This window comes from Lemur catta, chromosome 1, assembly GCF_020740605.2.
Source record: "Lemur catta isolate mLemCat1 chromosome 1, mLemCat1.pri, whole genome shotgun sequence".
NCBI lineage: Eukaryota > Metazoa > Chordata > Mammalia > Primates > Lemuridae > Lemur > Lemur catta.
This window is the reverse complement of record NC_059128.1, coordinates 37,531,151-37,548,692: the sequence shown is the minus strand read 5'-3', so window position 1 is coordinate 37,548,692 and position 17,542 is coordinate 37,531,151. Positions and strand designations below refer to the sequence as shown.

Genomic DNA, 17,542 nt, shown 5'->3' with positions numbered 1-17,542 from the left:
CAGCTTTTCTTTCCCCCTTTCCCTACAAAGTCACTATAATCGCATACTCACAGGAAGCATGAAGAAAGGTCTAAGTCTTAGATTTATTTAAGAATCATTCTTTCTCCATCTTATTCAAGGCATTGATTTTTGTCTCAAGTATTTATACTGAACCAGTTGGTTGCTGACCTATATCTGCACATATTTTGCTTCCAAATTTATCTCCTTTCTTTGATAATCTCTTCTGAAAATGTTGCAGCTTTTCTTCTCCACGAATAAACTAGAGTCCTAGTTATGGCTGATTCTTATAAAGCACAAGGTTCTCAATTTGGCTACAAGCCTTCTGCAGACAGGTATTGTGATTTCTACCTTCTTATCAGCCTTAGCACCTAGGAAGTTGCCTGATAATCTTAATGTTTAGCACTTACGATGTTTAGCACTTCCTACTAAAGTAGAAAACAAAGATGGTAGTTGCTGCCAATGATAATACTGCAATTTCTCATCTTTAGTTTCCCTACCCATCAACTTTTGTGGGGGCAGCAGAATTTAAAGAAGGGAACATCGGCTCTGAGACCAAACAGACTGCAGTTCAAATCCTAGTTCTACCACTGAATAGTTGTATAGCCTTGGATGAAAAAAGCAATTTACAACATTGTAAATTATTCAGTAGCTTATTAGCAATTTTCTCTCTTTCTCCTTCAGTTCTTGCCAATTGTAACTCTTAGAGCCACTAACAGGATGGTCTCTTTCATAAGCCATTCCTTTCCTAAAACTTCCTACCACTGAAGAGATAGGGCAGGAATTCCTTTTCTTCCTTAAAGTCCTTCATGCCATCATGTTGTCACTTACAATTTCTTGGATTTTCCCTTCACTCACCAGGCAGGTTTATTCCATGTCATGTTTATTTTTCAACACCTTCCTTCACTTCTTCTTCTCAGGCAATACCCTATTTTACAACATGCTCATCTTTTCCCCTTAAGATCACTAACTCTCTTTCTGCCCTTTATTCACAATTGCCCAATTCCTATTCTATGATACCTTTCATAATTGGAAGATTTTATCTTTTCTCTCTAAATCCCAGAAAATACTTCCATTTTTTCACAATACCAAAAAATACACAACATTTTTGCCTTTAACTGCAGATATCTGTTCAATGTTACTCCAGCTGCATTAGTCTGCATATGTTTTATAGTAACAAGTGCTAGGGAGGAGAGATTATCTCATCTACTTTGTACTACATTGAGTGCAGCAAAATACATACAATTTATAAACTTCTGATTGTGATGATACTCTGAGAAGCAGAAAAAATTAAAACATCTTTATCTCTGACACAAATCATGTATTTCCACATTTAATTACAAAATAACAACATGCACCCACCTGTCAAACAACAAATTAAATACTAATAAACATCTTGAAATACTTTATAAGGCAAAAATGCTGGCTATTTCACATTGAAATCTTCATATGACAGCTGGTATCTTTTCATACCTAGTGTAAAGTACTTATTAAATTAATGCTGTGAAATATTGAAGAAAAGAGGGGCAGGATGGAGGGAAGGAAAGAAAGAAGGAGAAAAGAACAATATTTTTTAAAATTCTTAGTAAATGATTCTGTGTACAGTGGCATTTCATGTGAGAAATTTCACATACACAAATCCTGAATTGTGCTTTGAATTATTTGTAAGAAGCATGTTTGTTTTTGCACATTTCTGAAGATATTTTCAGTTTGACTGAAGTATCTCTCCAACTTTATGCCTATGTTTTTAATACCCTATTACATATAACAGTCTCACACCTAATTGTTCCTTTCTAATAAAGATTACATTATTTTAGACAAGTCATGTCTATAAAACAACAATCAGCTATTTAAAAAAAAAATACCCAAACTTCCAAATGTAGGAGAGTATGATCCTCTTGGAAATCTCCATGTTTATTCCAAGAATATGGCCACTTCTCAAAATATTTTTAGAATTCCTCCTTTGAGTCATCATCAGTTAGTTAAAAGCCTTATAGCAAAGCCAATATTGTTATTTTCTAGAGCAGTTTTTTAAAATGATAATTTAAAAAGTGGCATCACTCACCTTATTCAATCAACTTGACTTCAAATTACATTTCTGGCTGTATCCAAAAATCAAATTTACCTCAAAACACGAAGATTTTGTACTATAAAAATATTTTTTAAAAATATGAAAATATTCTGAGAGCAGAATTCTAAAAATTATCAGAAACAAAATAGCAGGTTAGAGTAAGGGAAAAGCTTACTTTGCAAAGTTTTCCAAGGCAGATCATTTTGGGAGTATGACGGGGGGGGGGGGGGGCGGGGCAGGGGTGGTGGTGGTGGTGGTGGAAGGAACATTAAATTTTATTATAATTTTGGAATACTTTTTAAAACAGAAACAGAACAGTTATGTTCATACTTCTATCTGCTCTTCACATGGTTGATTTTTATCTAGTAATAAACCACCTTTTCAAAATCTTAAAATATTTTAAATGGGATATAAATGTACAAGTTCCCAAAAAGCTTATAAGGGTGTGAGGTGGAGAAGTGGACCGACGTGTGTAAGGGTAAGAATTTTCTGCTCCCAACCTAAGCACCATGCCAGAGGTGCAAGTTCTAGAATCTGAAGTTTTGTTGAATGCTGGTGATTTAGAAGGGCTTTCAAGCAGCTCTGAGGATCTCCATTCATTCCCGAAACTCTATGTATTTGAACAAATACTAGCTGCATTCAAGGTTTTGTTTGTTTCACAGTGTGATCCTGTAATATGAGCTATTCAATAATAGTGAATATTATTTTTGTCATTTTTTGGCACTTACAGTTCACAATGCTTGGTTGTGTGGTTTAAGATTGTTTTAATTTTTGCATTTTACATTCCTTTTGGCACTTTTGAAGAAATGGACATTGTCTTTTACGTTGTTTGGGGGAAGTGGTGACCCTCCCCCCGACTCTTTAGTTTTAAATGTTTGGCTTTATGAAATCCCACGATTCTCCTAGGAATCCTGTATCATTAAATGAAGCGAGTGGAAATTTGCCTTCACAAGCTGTCCATACCATCCTGCCTCAGAGGCTGGTATCCCCGGCTTCAGATTTAGGCTGTTTGGCCACTGCTGTCACAGGCTCTGGTGGCCTCTCCCGAAAGAAAAGTACAACTGGATTTTTGTGGGCCCACATGGCCAAATCCCCTCCCGCCCCACTGGCTGGGTTGGAAGAGGATATCCTGCTGCAGGCGCCCAGCCGGTTGGCATAGCGGTTCCGGAGGCGATTTCGGCTTCTGGCTTGCAGACCCGGGCCCTGGCTGGGCAGGAAAGCGTCCACATTCCTAGTCCGGTAGCCCTCTTCGCGGCTGCGCCCTAGGAGCATCGAAATGTTGGGGTTGCGGATGGCATAGATGACAGGGTTGATGGCCCCATTGGCCCAGGTCAACCAGACAGCCACCACGTTGAGGAGCGAGGGGGCCTGCGTGGCCTGGGCCTGCCGGGTCGCAGCCAGCAGTACCAGGAAGCAGTAGGGTCCCCAGCAGCAGATGACGAAGACGATCATGATAAGCACGGTGGTGGCGGTTCGCACCTCACTGAAGAAGCGCAGCACGCGCGCATAGGTGGTCACGGGCCGCACGCGCACGTCCGACAGTCGCACCGTCTTGCAGATGTGGTAGTGGCAGAAGCACATGAGCAGGAAGGGCAGCAGGTAGCAGGCCACCACCAGCCCCACGCTGTAGGCCGCGCCCAGCTGCGCGGGGTCCGGGGAGGTCCGGTAGAGGCAGCCGTGGAAGCTCTGCGCCGCTGGGGACTCCCGGGGCGCCCCGAGCAGCTCCCAGGGCAGGGAGAAGCCCAGCGCGGCCAGCCAGGCGCCCGCCAGCAGCTGCAGCGCGCGGCGGCGGCCGATCTTCTCCTGGGGCGGCCGCACGATGGCGCAGTAGCGGTCCAGCGAGATGAGGGCCACGCTGAGCGTGGACACGATGCCGAAGCACGAGCTGAAGAAGCGGCTGGCGGCGCAGAAGCCGCGCCAGGGCCCAGCAGCGGCTGCGGGCGCGGAGCCCCCGGGCGGCGCGAAGAGGTCCAGGAAGGCGGCGGGCAGGCAGAGCAGTGCCGTGAGCAGATCCGACAGGGACAGCGACAGAATGAAGGCGTTGGTGACGGTACGGAGCTGCCGGTGCTTCACGATCACCCCCATCACCGCGCAGTTGCCCAGGCTAGACAGCAGGAAGATGGAGAGGAGGACCAGCGCCTGGGCCGCCACGGCCGCCCCGTGCGACAGCAGCGGCGCCGCCTCCGGCCCCAGCGGCGGCCTCCCCGCCGCCCCCGCCGCCCGCGCGGACCCCGCCGCCCCCGCCGCGCCGAGGCCGCCGCCCCCCGTGGCGACAGCGCTGCCGCCTCCGCTCGCGTTGCTCCGGTTCCCCAGCGCCTCGGCCGCCGCCGTCGCTACGGTGCTGAAAGAGAGCGCGGCCGCGGTCGCCGCAGAGGAAGTCCCGCCAGGCGCGCCGGCCGCGGAGGGGGCGCCGGGGTGCGGGCTGCCCGGTAAGGCCATGCTCGCTGCTGGGCGGGCCGGCGGCGGCGGCCGCTGCTCCTCCATGGGGCCCCGCGGCGGCCGCGGGTCTGTTCATCCCGCAAGGGGAGGCGGCTGCTTGGCTGGAGGGGCGGCCGCTGCGGGCAGCCGGCTCGGCCGGAGGGTGGCGGTCGCCGGGGACGGCAGAGCCTTTGACGTGGGTTCCAGGCGTTTCCGAGGGAACCGCGTGTTTACGCAGGAGCGCGGGGCGGGACGCCAGCCCAGTACCCTCAGGAAAGCCGGCCCAAGACACCGCCTCCGCCCGAGGTTACCCCGTCAGGGGGTTGGGCTTCGGAGAGTGCCAGGTCGCTCTTTAGGGACCACTGCCCGGGCTCATAGAGCAGGACTGGCCCGCAAACAAATGACCAGATTCAACAAAGATTCACTCTAGCTCTCTCTTGTAGGGTACAAATGTGCGACAGAGAGGCCTTTGTTGGGGGCGCTTCGCTTCCTGTGGGTGTTTTTGGCATGGACAGGTAGGAAAGAAATCTAAAACCTAAAGTGAAAAGCAGTCCACATCCAGAGATCTTAAACTTGAGGGGCAGAATAATTTACACCAATCGTTCTCAAACTTGAGTGTGTAACAGAATCACCTAGAGGACGTGTTAAAACACAAGTGACTGGGCTTCAATCCCAGAATTTCAGATGACTTAGGTCTGGGGTAGTGTCCAACAATTTCTAACGAGTTCACGGGTGGCGATGCTTGTGTGAGGACCAGCTTTGAGAACCACTGATGTGGTGAACTTGGTAAAATGCAGATTCCCTGGCTGGCTCCTGGAATTACTGAGGATGGGCCCATGAATCTAAACCTCATAGGTGATGCTGATACAGGTGCTCTAAGAGATGTCACCTTGTTTTCAAGGGCCTAGACCACAGGACCATAACTGGCTAATAAATGGGGGACGAGAGAGGGACTGGTTCCTTGCCCTGCTGGCAGCCTTCATCTGTTCTCAGGAATAGGGCGTGTTTTGAATTTAAGGTGCTGCCAGCCCAGCTGTCATCACAGATGCAGCTCCAGGTATCTGGCTGGGAGATTCAGGAACAGGAAAGGCATGGCTGCCCAGGGAAGCCGCATCTCAGGTTTCTGGGCATGACCTCTACTGGTGAAAGTGTGATAAACCCTCTGGCTAACCTGGGGTCTTCTTGAAAGCAGTGATGCGCAGTGTGTGCACCCTGGACCAGCAGCATCAACATCCCCTGAGAACTTTTAGACATGCAGATTTTCAGGCCCTCCCCCAAGTCTGCTGAATCGGAACCTCTGGGGCTGGGGCTCAGCTACTTGTTTTTTAACAAGTCCTCCAGGTGATTCTGTTTGATGCACAAATTTGAGAAACACCGTTCTAAAGAATGACTAGTATACTTGTAGGTCTTAGTTTCAATGATATTAGTACTTTGAATGCTTATTTCATTGAGGAAAGATATCCTACTGGAAATTTATAGCATAAATATTATAGAAGAACAGTTAAGGTGGTAAACCAAGGCTGGGTTTCTCAGCCTCAGCATTTTTGACATTTTGGGCTGGAGACTTTTTGTTGCAGGGGTGATCCTGTGCATTGTAGGATGTTTAGCAGCTTCCCTAGCCTCTGCCCACGAGATGCCAGTAGCACCTCTCCCAGTTATAACACTAAAAATATTTCTAGACACTGCCAAATATCCCCTTGGGGGCAATCAACCCCATCTGAAACTGAGACTGATTTTGTCTTAATTTTGTTGATCAAGACAAAAATATAATTATTATAGATTAATTTATTTAGAGTCTTCCAAGATTGTGCTTAGTTTTAGGAAGCAACAAACAAGATGAGGATCCCAGCCCACAGAGGATTACAGTCTTAGGCAAACACAGTAAGTCCAAAGGTTAGTGCTGAAGTTAGCAGCGTCTGAATCTTAGGATACCTGTAGGTGTAGGAGCTGGGCTTAGCAGCACAGAGAGTATCCCAGTAACAGGTATAACTATTCCTAGTCAAAAAGGCTGAGTGGATCTGTCTCAGGCTATTAAGTGTTAATAATCCATCTCCTTTACATGCTGCTTATAGAGAGGGCATTGTTTTACTCAAAGACTGGAAGACTAAAATAATGAGCTTGTAAATCATTGTTGTGAAGGCTACAATTCCAGATGTCATTCAAAGAGCCTGTAAAACAAAATATCATAGCAATTACCAGAGTAAAATTTAAAAGTAACTAAGTTTTAATTTTACCTGATACATTAATCACTAGAAAAAGATTCTGAATTCTGGCATTTTGTATGCTAGACATAAGTGACATTTATAGCAATATACATTTGCAAATATGAAGTATATAGTGACTTTATATTTAGCCACAGTGTATTACTTTAGAAAAATGGAAATTAGCTTATATATAATTTGGATATATATGGATATAATTTGGATACATAATGTAGAGGAAACATCACTATGGACAATCATTACTTTAAAAAGACAGCCCTTAAACGTCATGGAAGAAGTCACTTGAGAAGAAACCCGTCCCTCAGTGGATCGTCATCTTCTACTGTAAAGCTTGCTGTGCCTGTGTAATGCGCTTGTCCTGATACTTCCACTATGACAGCTTGAAAATCACCACATTTTGCTTCCTGCAAAAAGAAGATGAAAGGCGTATACTATCAAAATATTGCACTCATATTGTATCTTGCCTAAAAGTTGTACTCTTGACTTTTATCATTAGCCCCAGGTTAATCCTATGGGCAAAGGACATAAGGAGAGTGATATGGTCAGACTTGTGTTTTAGATACATTAGCTGTAAAGTGGGGGATGAATTGGAGAGGAGAGAGACTAGAAACCTAAACATCTGTTAAGAGATAACCTCAATTCACTGATTGAATCCAGAGTCACTAGGGTAGTTTTTAGTGAATATGGAGAAGAACATAATATAGAGACACCCTGGGGCAGAATTGACAGACCTGTTGACCAACATATGTGGGAACTGAGGACTAGGAATAAGTTAAATGTGATCACAGTCTCTAACTGGGAAGTGATGCTAGTAATGCCATTAACCAAGACAGGGAATGAGAGACGAGGAATATGTTGTAGGAAGGAAGAACTTTTTAACAAGGCAAGTTTGAGATACCTCTGGGACAATCATTTACAGATGAGTATAGCGAACAGCTGGAACCAAAAGTGGTAGGTTCAGGAGGAAGTACAGAGTAGGCATGGTAGGGATGGGGCTTGGGAGTCATCAGCAGCAGATGGTTGAGAATTGAAGCCTAGGAAATGGATGGAACTGCCCAGTGGCATCAAACTGTAGATGACATGAGAAGGAAGCTAAGAATGAAATGATAGCGACACCTAACGGGAAGGACAGGGAAAGGAAGCTGGGGCAGGTAAAGAGACAGAGCAGGTACCCTTAGAGAGCCTGGAAGAGCCCAGGCAGAGAGGGAAAGAGTATGGTAGTAGAGAAGATATTCTGGCAAGCATGATAATAACTGTAAAATAAATAACTTGAAATCGTAACTACAGGATCTTTTTATTTTCTAATTTTTTAAACAATTTTTTTCTAATTTTTTAAACCTGAAGCTAAAGGTAAAATGCCATGTATTAAATTAGGGTACAGTAATTTATTATCTTTTTATTAATATAAAGCTGCTATAATACAAAGCCCCATTGAACTTTTGCTTTGTCTGGTAGCAATCTACTATAGTGCTTAACAGCATAGGGTCTGCTCAGAGAGGTCCCCATTCATAGCCTGGTTCTATTACTCATTAACTCACCTCTGGCAAATAACCTAACTTCTCTAATTCTCCATTTTATCATCTGTTAAAAAGGGATAATAAAAGTACAGTATCAACCTCTTAGGATTCTTGTGAGGATTAAATAAGGCTGTATGTATAAAGCGCTTAGCTTGGAAACTGACAGATCATGAAGTATGCAATATATGCTGTAGATTATTATTTTTTTGTTTAATCTTGGATTTTGAAGACAATGTGTTCCAAATTTTTGCATACAAAATAAATGGTTTGGTTTATCACAAGATCACTATATGATATAGGAATCCCTAACTTAAAGAAAATTCAAATTCAGAAAAACCAAACCTTAAAAACAGCTATATTAAGATAGTTTGCTATGTTAAAGGACCCTTTATGAGTAGATTCACTTAATAAACGTAGATTAATCATTCTACAATAGATTTTATTTACTACTATGAGTAGATTCATTAATTCGCTGTTTTAGCACATTTAAAATTTGATTCTACTACAAAAATTCTGTCCACAACTTTTCAGGGCTTCCACATCCTATTAGATAACATGAAACACTACTATGGAATAAAATAAAACAAAAATAAAAAACCTCTGAAACCCTAATTCAGTGGTTCTCAAAACTTTTAGTCTCAGGACTCCTTTATGGCTTAAGATTTGAGGACCCCAAAGAGTTTTTGTTCATGTATTATCTTTCAATATTTGCTGTATTGGAAATTAAAAATATTAGTTCATTACTTCATTTAATAAAATAATAAACCCATTACATGTTACAATACAAATAACCTATTTTAATGAAAATAACTATTTGCCAAAACAAAAAACGTTTAATGAGAAAAGTGGCATTGTTTTACATTGTTGCAAACCTCTGTCATGTCTGGCTTAACAGAAGACAGCTAGATTCTCGTATCTGCTTCTGCATTCGATTGGCTGGGATATCACACATCATGTAGCTTCTGCAGAGCTCCACTGTACACTCTTGAGAGGATGACAGCGAAAAACAAATAATGTCTTAGTATGATTATGAACATAGTTTTGACCTCTGGACCCATGGAAAGGACCTTAGGCACCTTCTTGGGTCCCAAGACCAAACTTTGAGAACCAATGTTCTAGTTAAAAATAAGTTTTTAAAGGTTTGCTTTAAAATTCTCTTCTGAGCGCTGAGTGAAGAAACTTATCAAACACCCAACTCAGGCCTCTTCAGTCCCATAAGGAACACATTTACAAATAAGAAGCTAAGGGTGTCACTCACCCTCACAGCTCTTCCTGTGAATACTGAGCCAGTTGCACTGCTTTTAAAGGCTCTGGTCTGGTTCAGTTCTAGAAGCCCTTTGCCATACTGTAAGGCAATTCGGGCTGTCACTCCTGAACCGGTAGGACTTCTGTCAACCTGTTTCAAAATAAATGAAGATAAGAATGTTCAGTGTTTTGGTTCCATATTCTGGCTTTTATGCCTTGAAGTTACAGTTTTAATACCTGTTCATCTGCAAACACACAGATGTTGGTGGTTGGTTCCTCACTGTATGCATCTTTTCCATCTGTTATTATAGTTCCGTATAGAAATGCAAGGTCTTCACTATCAGGATGATTAATTTTAAACTGCAAATAACAACAAAAATTATCAACCACATGGACAATAAACATTTTGATTCAAATTTATTTTTATAGATAATGTAGATGGGGCACTCTCAGATGTAACTTTTCAATCTTTATCATTTTTGAAATACCTTTTAGGGCAAAGAACTAAATGCTAGAAATTATGTCTTTGTCTAGATGAATAAACACAGGTTTACTGGAAGTTATGATTCTTACACTTTGAATCCCTTCTAAGGAAGTTAGGAATAGTCCTATTTTATACTCTCCCCACCCCTCAAACACACATATACTCTCTTTGAAGCACTGACCCCAGGATAGTCAACCCACAAGCTGGCCGTGGCTGCTCCAACAGGATGAGCTAAGGCAATCATATTCTCATTCCCAGGAGCTTGAAGGGGTTAATGCGGAAAAATCAGGCAATCAGTACCTAGAACTGAAGTTAATAAGTGATAGAGACAAGGACTATGAGAAGACATAAGTAAGCAAGCATTCTAGGGATGCAGAAGCTATTAGGTAATAGAAACAATTGGATAGAAAGATTTACTGAGAGGATGAAGTCAGCTGGTTCCATGAAAAGCAGCAGGTACACAGACAGAGGCAGGCCCTGGCACGGTAGCTAAATCACTCAAAGGTACATTCAGGCCCAAATACGCAATGCTTCCTTTTGTTCTTGGAAGGTCTAGTTGTTTAACTTTTCCTGGATTTCTGTGATGTCTGACAGTGTGATACAGATTACTATACTCTTACTTCCCTGTGTATCTGTACAATTAGTACATTCCACTTGCACTTACCTGTCACTTAAAGCAATTGATAGAATTGGGTTCTTAAAATCCAAAGAGTCCATCTAAAGTTGAGTTAAAGAGGCCTGCAGATTGGATCTTTGTTTTCCATCCTCTTAAAGCCCCTATGCTCCACCCCTGCTTCAGCACCATTCCAGCATAACACTGTTCATAGATGTTCCTGCCACTCCCAATAAAGCAAGACCCTTGAAGGAGGAGTTTTTTTGGTTTTTTTGAGTCTCTGGCAACCAGCATAATGACTAACATACAATGTGTTCTTGATAAATGTCTGTTTATGTCTTATGAAAGAATGAAGATGAATTTATATTATATCAACATTAGCCCCCACCAAAAGGCCTTTCACTAAATCCGCTTCAGCTGTACCAATGGTCAGCAGTTCAGAAAGTAGTTGTACTGCCTGGTACCTCAATAATAGAACTTGTCCTCATATTTTTCTCAGAATCACCCCTTGCCACTTTGCTGAGAAGTTCAAGCTCTAATGAGAAGTTCAAAATTACTCCTTTTATTAAGAAAACCATGACTTTATCTGTTGAGTTCATTAAAAGTCAGGAGAAATTATTTTGTGCCCAATTAAATACCTCAAACTATTATCTGTCTACTAAATGGAATAGAAAATTGATGTAAATCCAGAGCTTCCGAAGTTACTGTGATAACGTAATTCCACATATTGGTATTGACAGTCCCGGAAAAATAATTTAGAACAGTGATATAGTATATATTTTCACTTTGTTATTTAAATTATAAATTATGATAAAGCCTCAGGAATGTTAAATAGGCCCCTAATAATTATTAGTATAAGTATATTAGACACTATCTTTCATATGTTATTTTTTACTACTACCAATAAATTCTCATGTACTAAATATTCAAATACTGTACTTGTATTTTATTTATAGGTCCCAATTTCAAGGTAAAATGGCAGACTAAACCAATTTTATCAGAATAGATTTCCCAAGCCAAAACTAGAGTTACTTGAGTAGTTATTTGAGTAACTTCTTAGCAATATAGGAAATGATTCACTAATTAGGAATTAATGTTCTCTGTGAATAAGAGAAAGTCTTATAAGACTTAATGAAATATATTTTGTAAGCTATATTTTATGTTCATCATTTTAAAGTTTTACAGAATGACCATATATAGCAAAGCATATGCATTTTAAATTAGTGGGATTCTATATATTTACTATACATTTAAATAACCACAAACTATATTAGTATAGAAGAATTAAAATTAATAGTAATTATAATTTATTGAACATTATGGACCCGATACTATTTTGTCTTTTACATGTATTGATTTACTTCATTCTTAGAACCCTACGAAGCAGGTATTTCATAATTTCCATTTTGCAGATAGGAAAACTAAGGCATATGGAGGTCATGTACCTTATCCAAGGTTATGAACATTACAAGTGGCAAAGCTAGACATTACAAGTGGCAAAGCTAGAACTCATAGGTAGTTTTGCTCTAGAGCCTAAGATTTTAACCAGTACTCTATTCTTAGTAGTACTAATTTAAATATTAGATATTAGATATTTAATATTCTTTACAGACATAATAATTTCTATTTTGTCCATGCCACAGAGGAGAACATTTGTTATGGAGGCAGAAATTGCACTGACCTGAGCTTTCACTGCTTTTGTTACTGTACTCGCTGCATCTACAAGGTCCCTTGTCTTTGCAGAATAAACATCAAGTCCTAACTTTTCAGCACTAACAAATGCATAAAATGCTCCACCATATGCGATGTCCACCACCACCTTTCCATGTCCAGGAACATCTACCATGAGATCTAAAACAGATGTGTTTGGAAATTAGATGTGTTTGTTAATAAATATTTTAGCAACAAAATTCACAGCATTTTTAATATATTTCCAGTAAGGCGGGGTTGTTCTTTTCCTATCATAAAGTGGAATGAAGCAAAAAAATCAATTTTTAAAATGAGCAAGCATTAGGTAAGTAATAACTAGGTGCATCTTTCTATTTTTAACTTGATCTTCACATAAATTATAATACTGAATGCCATGTTTTCTCCAACTCATACATATGCATTTGTTAACTACTCTGAGCAGCTTTTCTAGGAAACATCGTTTCTAGGAAACATCCTAGAGGGAAAACCCTGGGATATCCCTGTGAAAACTACGAAGCAAATTATAGGTACCTGCTTATACTATTAGAGATAGTTTAAAATAGTGAGGATTTTGGATCCTATTCACAATTTGGTTTTCTTCAGCTGTAATGTCAAGACAAAATTTTTGAAAAAAGATTTCTCTATATAAATTATATACATTTAATCATCTACATATTTTCATCTCATTAAAGTATCCCGCAGACAAATACTCAGAATAAAGGCATTGTAGGATCACTAACCTCTACAGTATCATTTAGCATATTTGAGCATTTTAAGTCCCTGACATACCCAAAGGTTCACTTGAAGTTCAGTTGTCTCATATCCTGAATCAGTATTTCCAAACAATGCAACTGGGTGATATTTTGGGACATTAAACTGTTTACTCCTTGAATTTTCCTCTCTTCCTCCTCCCCAATTCAAGCTGGCTTGATGATCACTGTCTCTGGGGGAAGCGTATGAGAGGGGAGATAGTAGGTCTTTCTGTTTTTGTTTTATGGAAATCTAATCTCTGGGGGTTGGGGGTGGGCAGAAGGCATTTGTTGGCAAAGGAGTACCCTGAAGAGAGGAATATAGAGAGAAATGTCCTCTGGCCTCTGGCCTGGGAAGAGAAGAGGCTGGAGGTCCTGAGTGCAGAGGACCTGTGTTGACTTTCCCACAGCATCACGGGAAGGTGACGTGGTGAAACAGAGGCAGCAGACAAGGAGGGGGAGGCAGGGGCAGAGGGCAGCGGCTGCATGGAGTGGGGCAGGCGATGTTCTGCTTTGCTGGTTAACAGTGCAAGCTGAGGACAGAAGGGCCCTCCTCTCCAAGGTCTTGGCACTTTTAAGAAACCTTTGTTCATACATATCAGGAAAGAGGACAGCAAATAGAAGGATGAGGCTCAGCCAACCAAAAGGACAGAGTAGGGTCTCAATTTCAGAAATCGAGTTGCTAAAAAGAAAATATTTCTTGTATTCCTGAGTTTTCACACTGAGTCATACTAAGATCCCAGTGTGCTATGAGTTCCAGACTAGTCTACAGAAGCCCTTTAACACATGATGTACCAAACCAGAGCAAATTTATAACCAAGTAAAACATGCCTGTGGATCTTAACAGCAAAATTGAACCAGAAACATGAAAAGCAGGTTTAATGAAAGGAGAATGAGGAAGCAGATGGAGATGTGGGACTGCCCCAATGTGGAGAGGTAAGGTGGGTGTGGGTGTGAAGATGGGCAGCTATCAGGAGACAGGGGTGGCAAGCCTGTGGCTCAGTCTGTCTACCCTCTTCTCTTGATTGTATAACTAAGTGGGGAATTGGCCACCAATCCTGGGGCCAGGGCAGAATGGGTAAGCTGGCTCAAGAGAAGTGATCACTGGGCATACGATCATTCCCCTGGCTGCCCTTTCTAGAATTTTGGGGTGGGCAGTTGGGTAGGGTACTATACCTCGCTGAGTTTCAGTTTCCTTTTCTTTAAAATGGACCAGATATCCTTGAAAGTTACTTCTGTCCATTAATTATCTGTGACTATTTTAAATCATGAAATTACTAATATTAAAAATTAAGATAACTTGCTTTACATGAGTACATTCTATGTGCCAAGTACTTTAGCCCTTTAATTTATGACATTAACTCCTTAATCACTACAGCTCTGGGAGGTAAATACTGTACTATTTGCTATCCTCACATTATTCCCCAGAGTTATGCACCAAATAAGTAGCAAAGCTTGGAGTTAAACCCAGGACCAAGTGACTCCAAAGCCCAAACACTTTCTACTAAAATATACAACTGCTATCCAGAAGTCAAAACATAATCTAAGGTTTTTCCTTTTCTTCCATACAGGCATGTCAATGAAATTTCAATTTGATTTACTATGCTCAAGATTTAGTGAGCACCTACTATATGCCAATTACTAAGAGGTACGAGGATAAATAAAACAGTCTTTGCCCTTCTTCCTTGTCCAACTGAATTCCAATGGACAAGAAAGACAAATTTTAAACTATGCTATGTGAATGAGATGTAATACATTAAATAGTTTTCCAGAAAATTAAAACACATCTTATACTGCAAACATTTTAAGGAAACGAGGGAAGAAATTTGATAAGCCTAGGCTCAAATCCTAGTTCTGCCACTTAGTGTGGCTTTAGTGTCCTCTTGTGTAAAATTGCTATTACCCCTAAAAGGGCTGTTTTAAGAATTTCATGTGAAATGTGTGGGGAATGCCTGGCATAGGTTAGGGATACACTGGATGTTAATATTAAAGCCAAAAGTTTAATTTCTAATGGGAATAGGGTTCTCAACAGAATCAGATGTTTACATTTGTTAATCAGCATAATCTCCAAATTTCATTTACTTACTCAACAAGTAGTCATTGACTACCTATTGTTCTAAGCTCTTAGAATATGGTTAACGAAACAGAGTTTCCATTTTAGCATGGTGGGGTGGAGATGAACTCAGCAACCCTCTGAGGTGGGTACTGTTGTCATCCTCATTTTACTGGCTGTGACACTGAAGCATGGAATCTCTTGAACAAGGTCACCGAGGTGGGGAAGAGCAGAGAAGTGATCTTATACACCATTAGCCTGCCTTTCATGCATTTTTCAAAGTAGAAATACAGGATTTCATTTTCTTAATAACTCAAAATGATCATTAATGCCCTCTAATTATTGTGCTGTCACACAGTGAGGCTGTCAGGAAATATTGTGCAGGGGCTGCCCCTGCCCTAACCAACCCAGGAATATGATGTAGTTGGTGATCCTGCTGCCAGCTGTCAGTGCTCACTAAATGTAGAGTGCTTCTCATCTGCTGCTGGGGTTGCTTACGGGGAAATCAAGTAGCCATACCAGATAAATTGTTGAGGTTTTTTCAGACGCAATCCTAAACATAAATTCCATCTCCCTCAAATGCCCTCCCAATCCTGACATGACACCATTCTCTCCTAAAGGGCAAAATGGCATCAATTTCTCCTGAGGCATTCTTCCACAACTTGTGTGTTTCAGCTGCCTGAAGTTGCTCTAAGAGTGACAATGCTTGTTCTATTACTGTGGCATTCATAATCAGGCTAATTTGCAGTCCAATTCCTTAGGTAGGATAAAGATCAAACTTTCCAACAGATTGGTTTGCATGGCTTGAAGACTTTGAAGAAAAGGGGTGATAACCCTATTCCTGATTAATCAAATTAGCTCTCAGCTCACTTCCAGTCACAACTACTGAAGTATCTTCATGGATTCATAGAATTCAGCCCCTTGGAGAGAATACTCAGATGAGACCAGATGCCAGCTTGCCAGGTCATCCCCATGAGGGAGCTCCCTCTTGAAGGGTTATGGTTATAGAGATGCCCTGCTTTATGTGACATACCGTACAAGGATCTGTACTAGGGAACCCAGCAAAACTTTTTAATGGCTCTATATGCCTAGAAACTCTAACTAGCAATCCTATACATCCTACAGTCTTTCCATCTTGAGGAATATATTTTATATATTTTTAAATATCTTGCATACTCTCATTTAATCCTAACGAAACAATTCTATGCGATAAATGAATATAGGCACAGAGAGTTTAAGTAATTTGCCTGAGGTTTCACAGCTGTAAGGGGTTGTCAGTATTTGAACAAAGGCAATATCTGTTCCTGTTCTTAAAGAATAAAAGCAGCAACATCTGTACCTTTACGATTTATAAATTGCCTAGTTCACTTATTCTCATTTGAGTCTTCCCCAAAGAAGTGGGGAAAATGAGGGAAAAAAGACTGTGTTTAGTAAGTAATTAGGGGTAATAATGTGTCTACCAAGCCAGCCTGGAATCCTGGTAACGGGCTGTTCTTTGCTCTTTCCTTGACCCTAGCATGCCTTGCTTTATCAGCTGTGAATTCCCTAGGAATGCCTGACCAGCGCAGAAGGCGGCGCTGAGTAAGGGAAACATGAACTTTTTATTCCTCCAGGCTCTCCCAAGACCACGAGCTGTTAGATCTGCGGGATAATCTAATTGGATGCACCAAGCAAATTCGCAAGGCTAACATGCAGACACATGTTCGCAGTGATTTGTAATTACCTATTCATTAATTGCAAGGGTATGCGGGGTGGTTAGTTGCGCCGCGCGGGTTGCAGCCCAGAGAGACGGTTAATGTAGTTAGTTGCATCCCGGGTTGCTGCTCCGCCCGGGGCTGGAAGGGTCTCGCGCGATACCTGTGGCCAGCACGAAGGCCGGGACGCTGTGGAAGCGCACCGGGCCACGGCTGCGGCCGCCCTCACACTCCACGAAGGCGGCCACCAGCCCGCACGGGCAGTGGATGTTGACGCGGGCCTCGCGGGCGCCGGCCGGGGGCGCCGGCACCAGTCCGAAGTCCAGAGCGAAGCGGCCCAGCGCCAGCACGGCGTGGCCGCACATGGAGCTGTAGCCCTCGTTGTGCAGGAACAGGACGCCCAGGTGCGCGTCCGGCAGCTCGCTCGGCACCAGGACGGCCCCATACATGTCCCGGTGCCCTCGGGGCTCGAACACGAGCCGTCGACGCACATGGTCAAGGTGCTGGCGCATGTAGCGCCGCTTGGCCAGCAAGGTGGCCCCGGCCACGTCCGGACACCCCGCCAGCACGACGCGCAGGGGCTCACCACCCGTGTGCATGTCCACCACCGACAGCACCGGCGTCCCCCGGTCATGCGGGGGCAGCCGGGGCACGGCCAGCGCGCACTCCATCGTCTGCGTCCTTGGACACAACCACTACGCCACAGCGCTCGCCTCAAGCCCAGATCCTGCCCCGGTTTTCCGCGGGAGAGGGCGGGGTGCGAGGCGGCCCCAGGAGGCGGGGCCTCGGA

General features: G+C 42.6%; 2 protein-coding genes across 4 annotated transcripts; both read right to left on the bottom strand.

The window, feature by feature from the left end:
* Positions 1–2,815: 2,815 nt before the first annotated feature.
* Positions 2,816–4,598, bottom strand: GPR135 (G protein-coupled receptor 135). The gene has a single exon (XM_045566384.1). It carries the CDS (start codon positions 4,550–4,552, stop codon positions 3,041–3,043), a length of 1,512 nt encoding a protein of 503 aa, XP_045422340.1. The 5' UTR covers positions 4,553–4,598; the 3' UTR covers positions 2,816–3,040.
* A 1,668-nt stretch (positions 4,599–6,266) lies between these two features.
* Positions 6,267–17,541, bottom strand: L3HYPDH (trans-L-3-hydroxyproline dehydratase). Of its 3 annotated transcripts, none has more exons than XM_045566336.1 (6): positions 16,916–17,541; positions 12,249–12,418; positions 9,708–9,830; positions 9,484–9,621; positions 6,952–7,112; positions 6,267–6,654 (listed from the first exon to the last, which is right to left on the bottom strand). In XM_045566336.1, the coding sequence occupies exons 1-5, from the start codon at positions 17,421–17,423 to the stop codon at positions 6,987–6,989; spliced, it is 1,065 nt and encodes a 354-aa protein (XP_045422292.1). In that variant the 5' UTR covers positions 17,424–17,541; the 3' UTR covers positions 6,267–6,654; positions 6,952–6,986. The 3 variants fall into 3 exon arrangements, 2 of the variants coding, with proteins under 2 accessions (XP_045422292.1, XP_045422284.1); XR_006738640.1 differs by lacking the exon at positions 6,267–6,654 and adding an exon at positions 9,098–9,209 and having other exon boundaries at positions 7,047–7,112; XM_045566328.1 differs by lacking the exon at positions 6,267–6,654 and having other exon boundaries at positions 6,893–7,112.
* Between the last annotated feature and the right edge of the window lies 1 nt (position 17,542).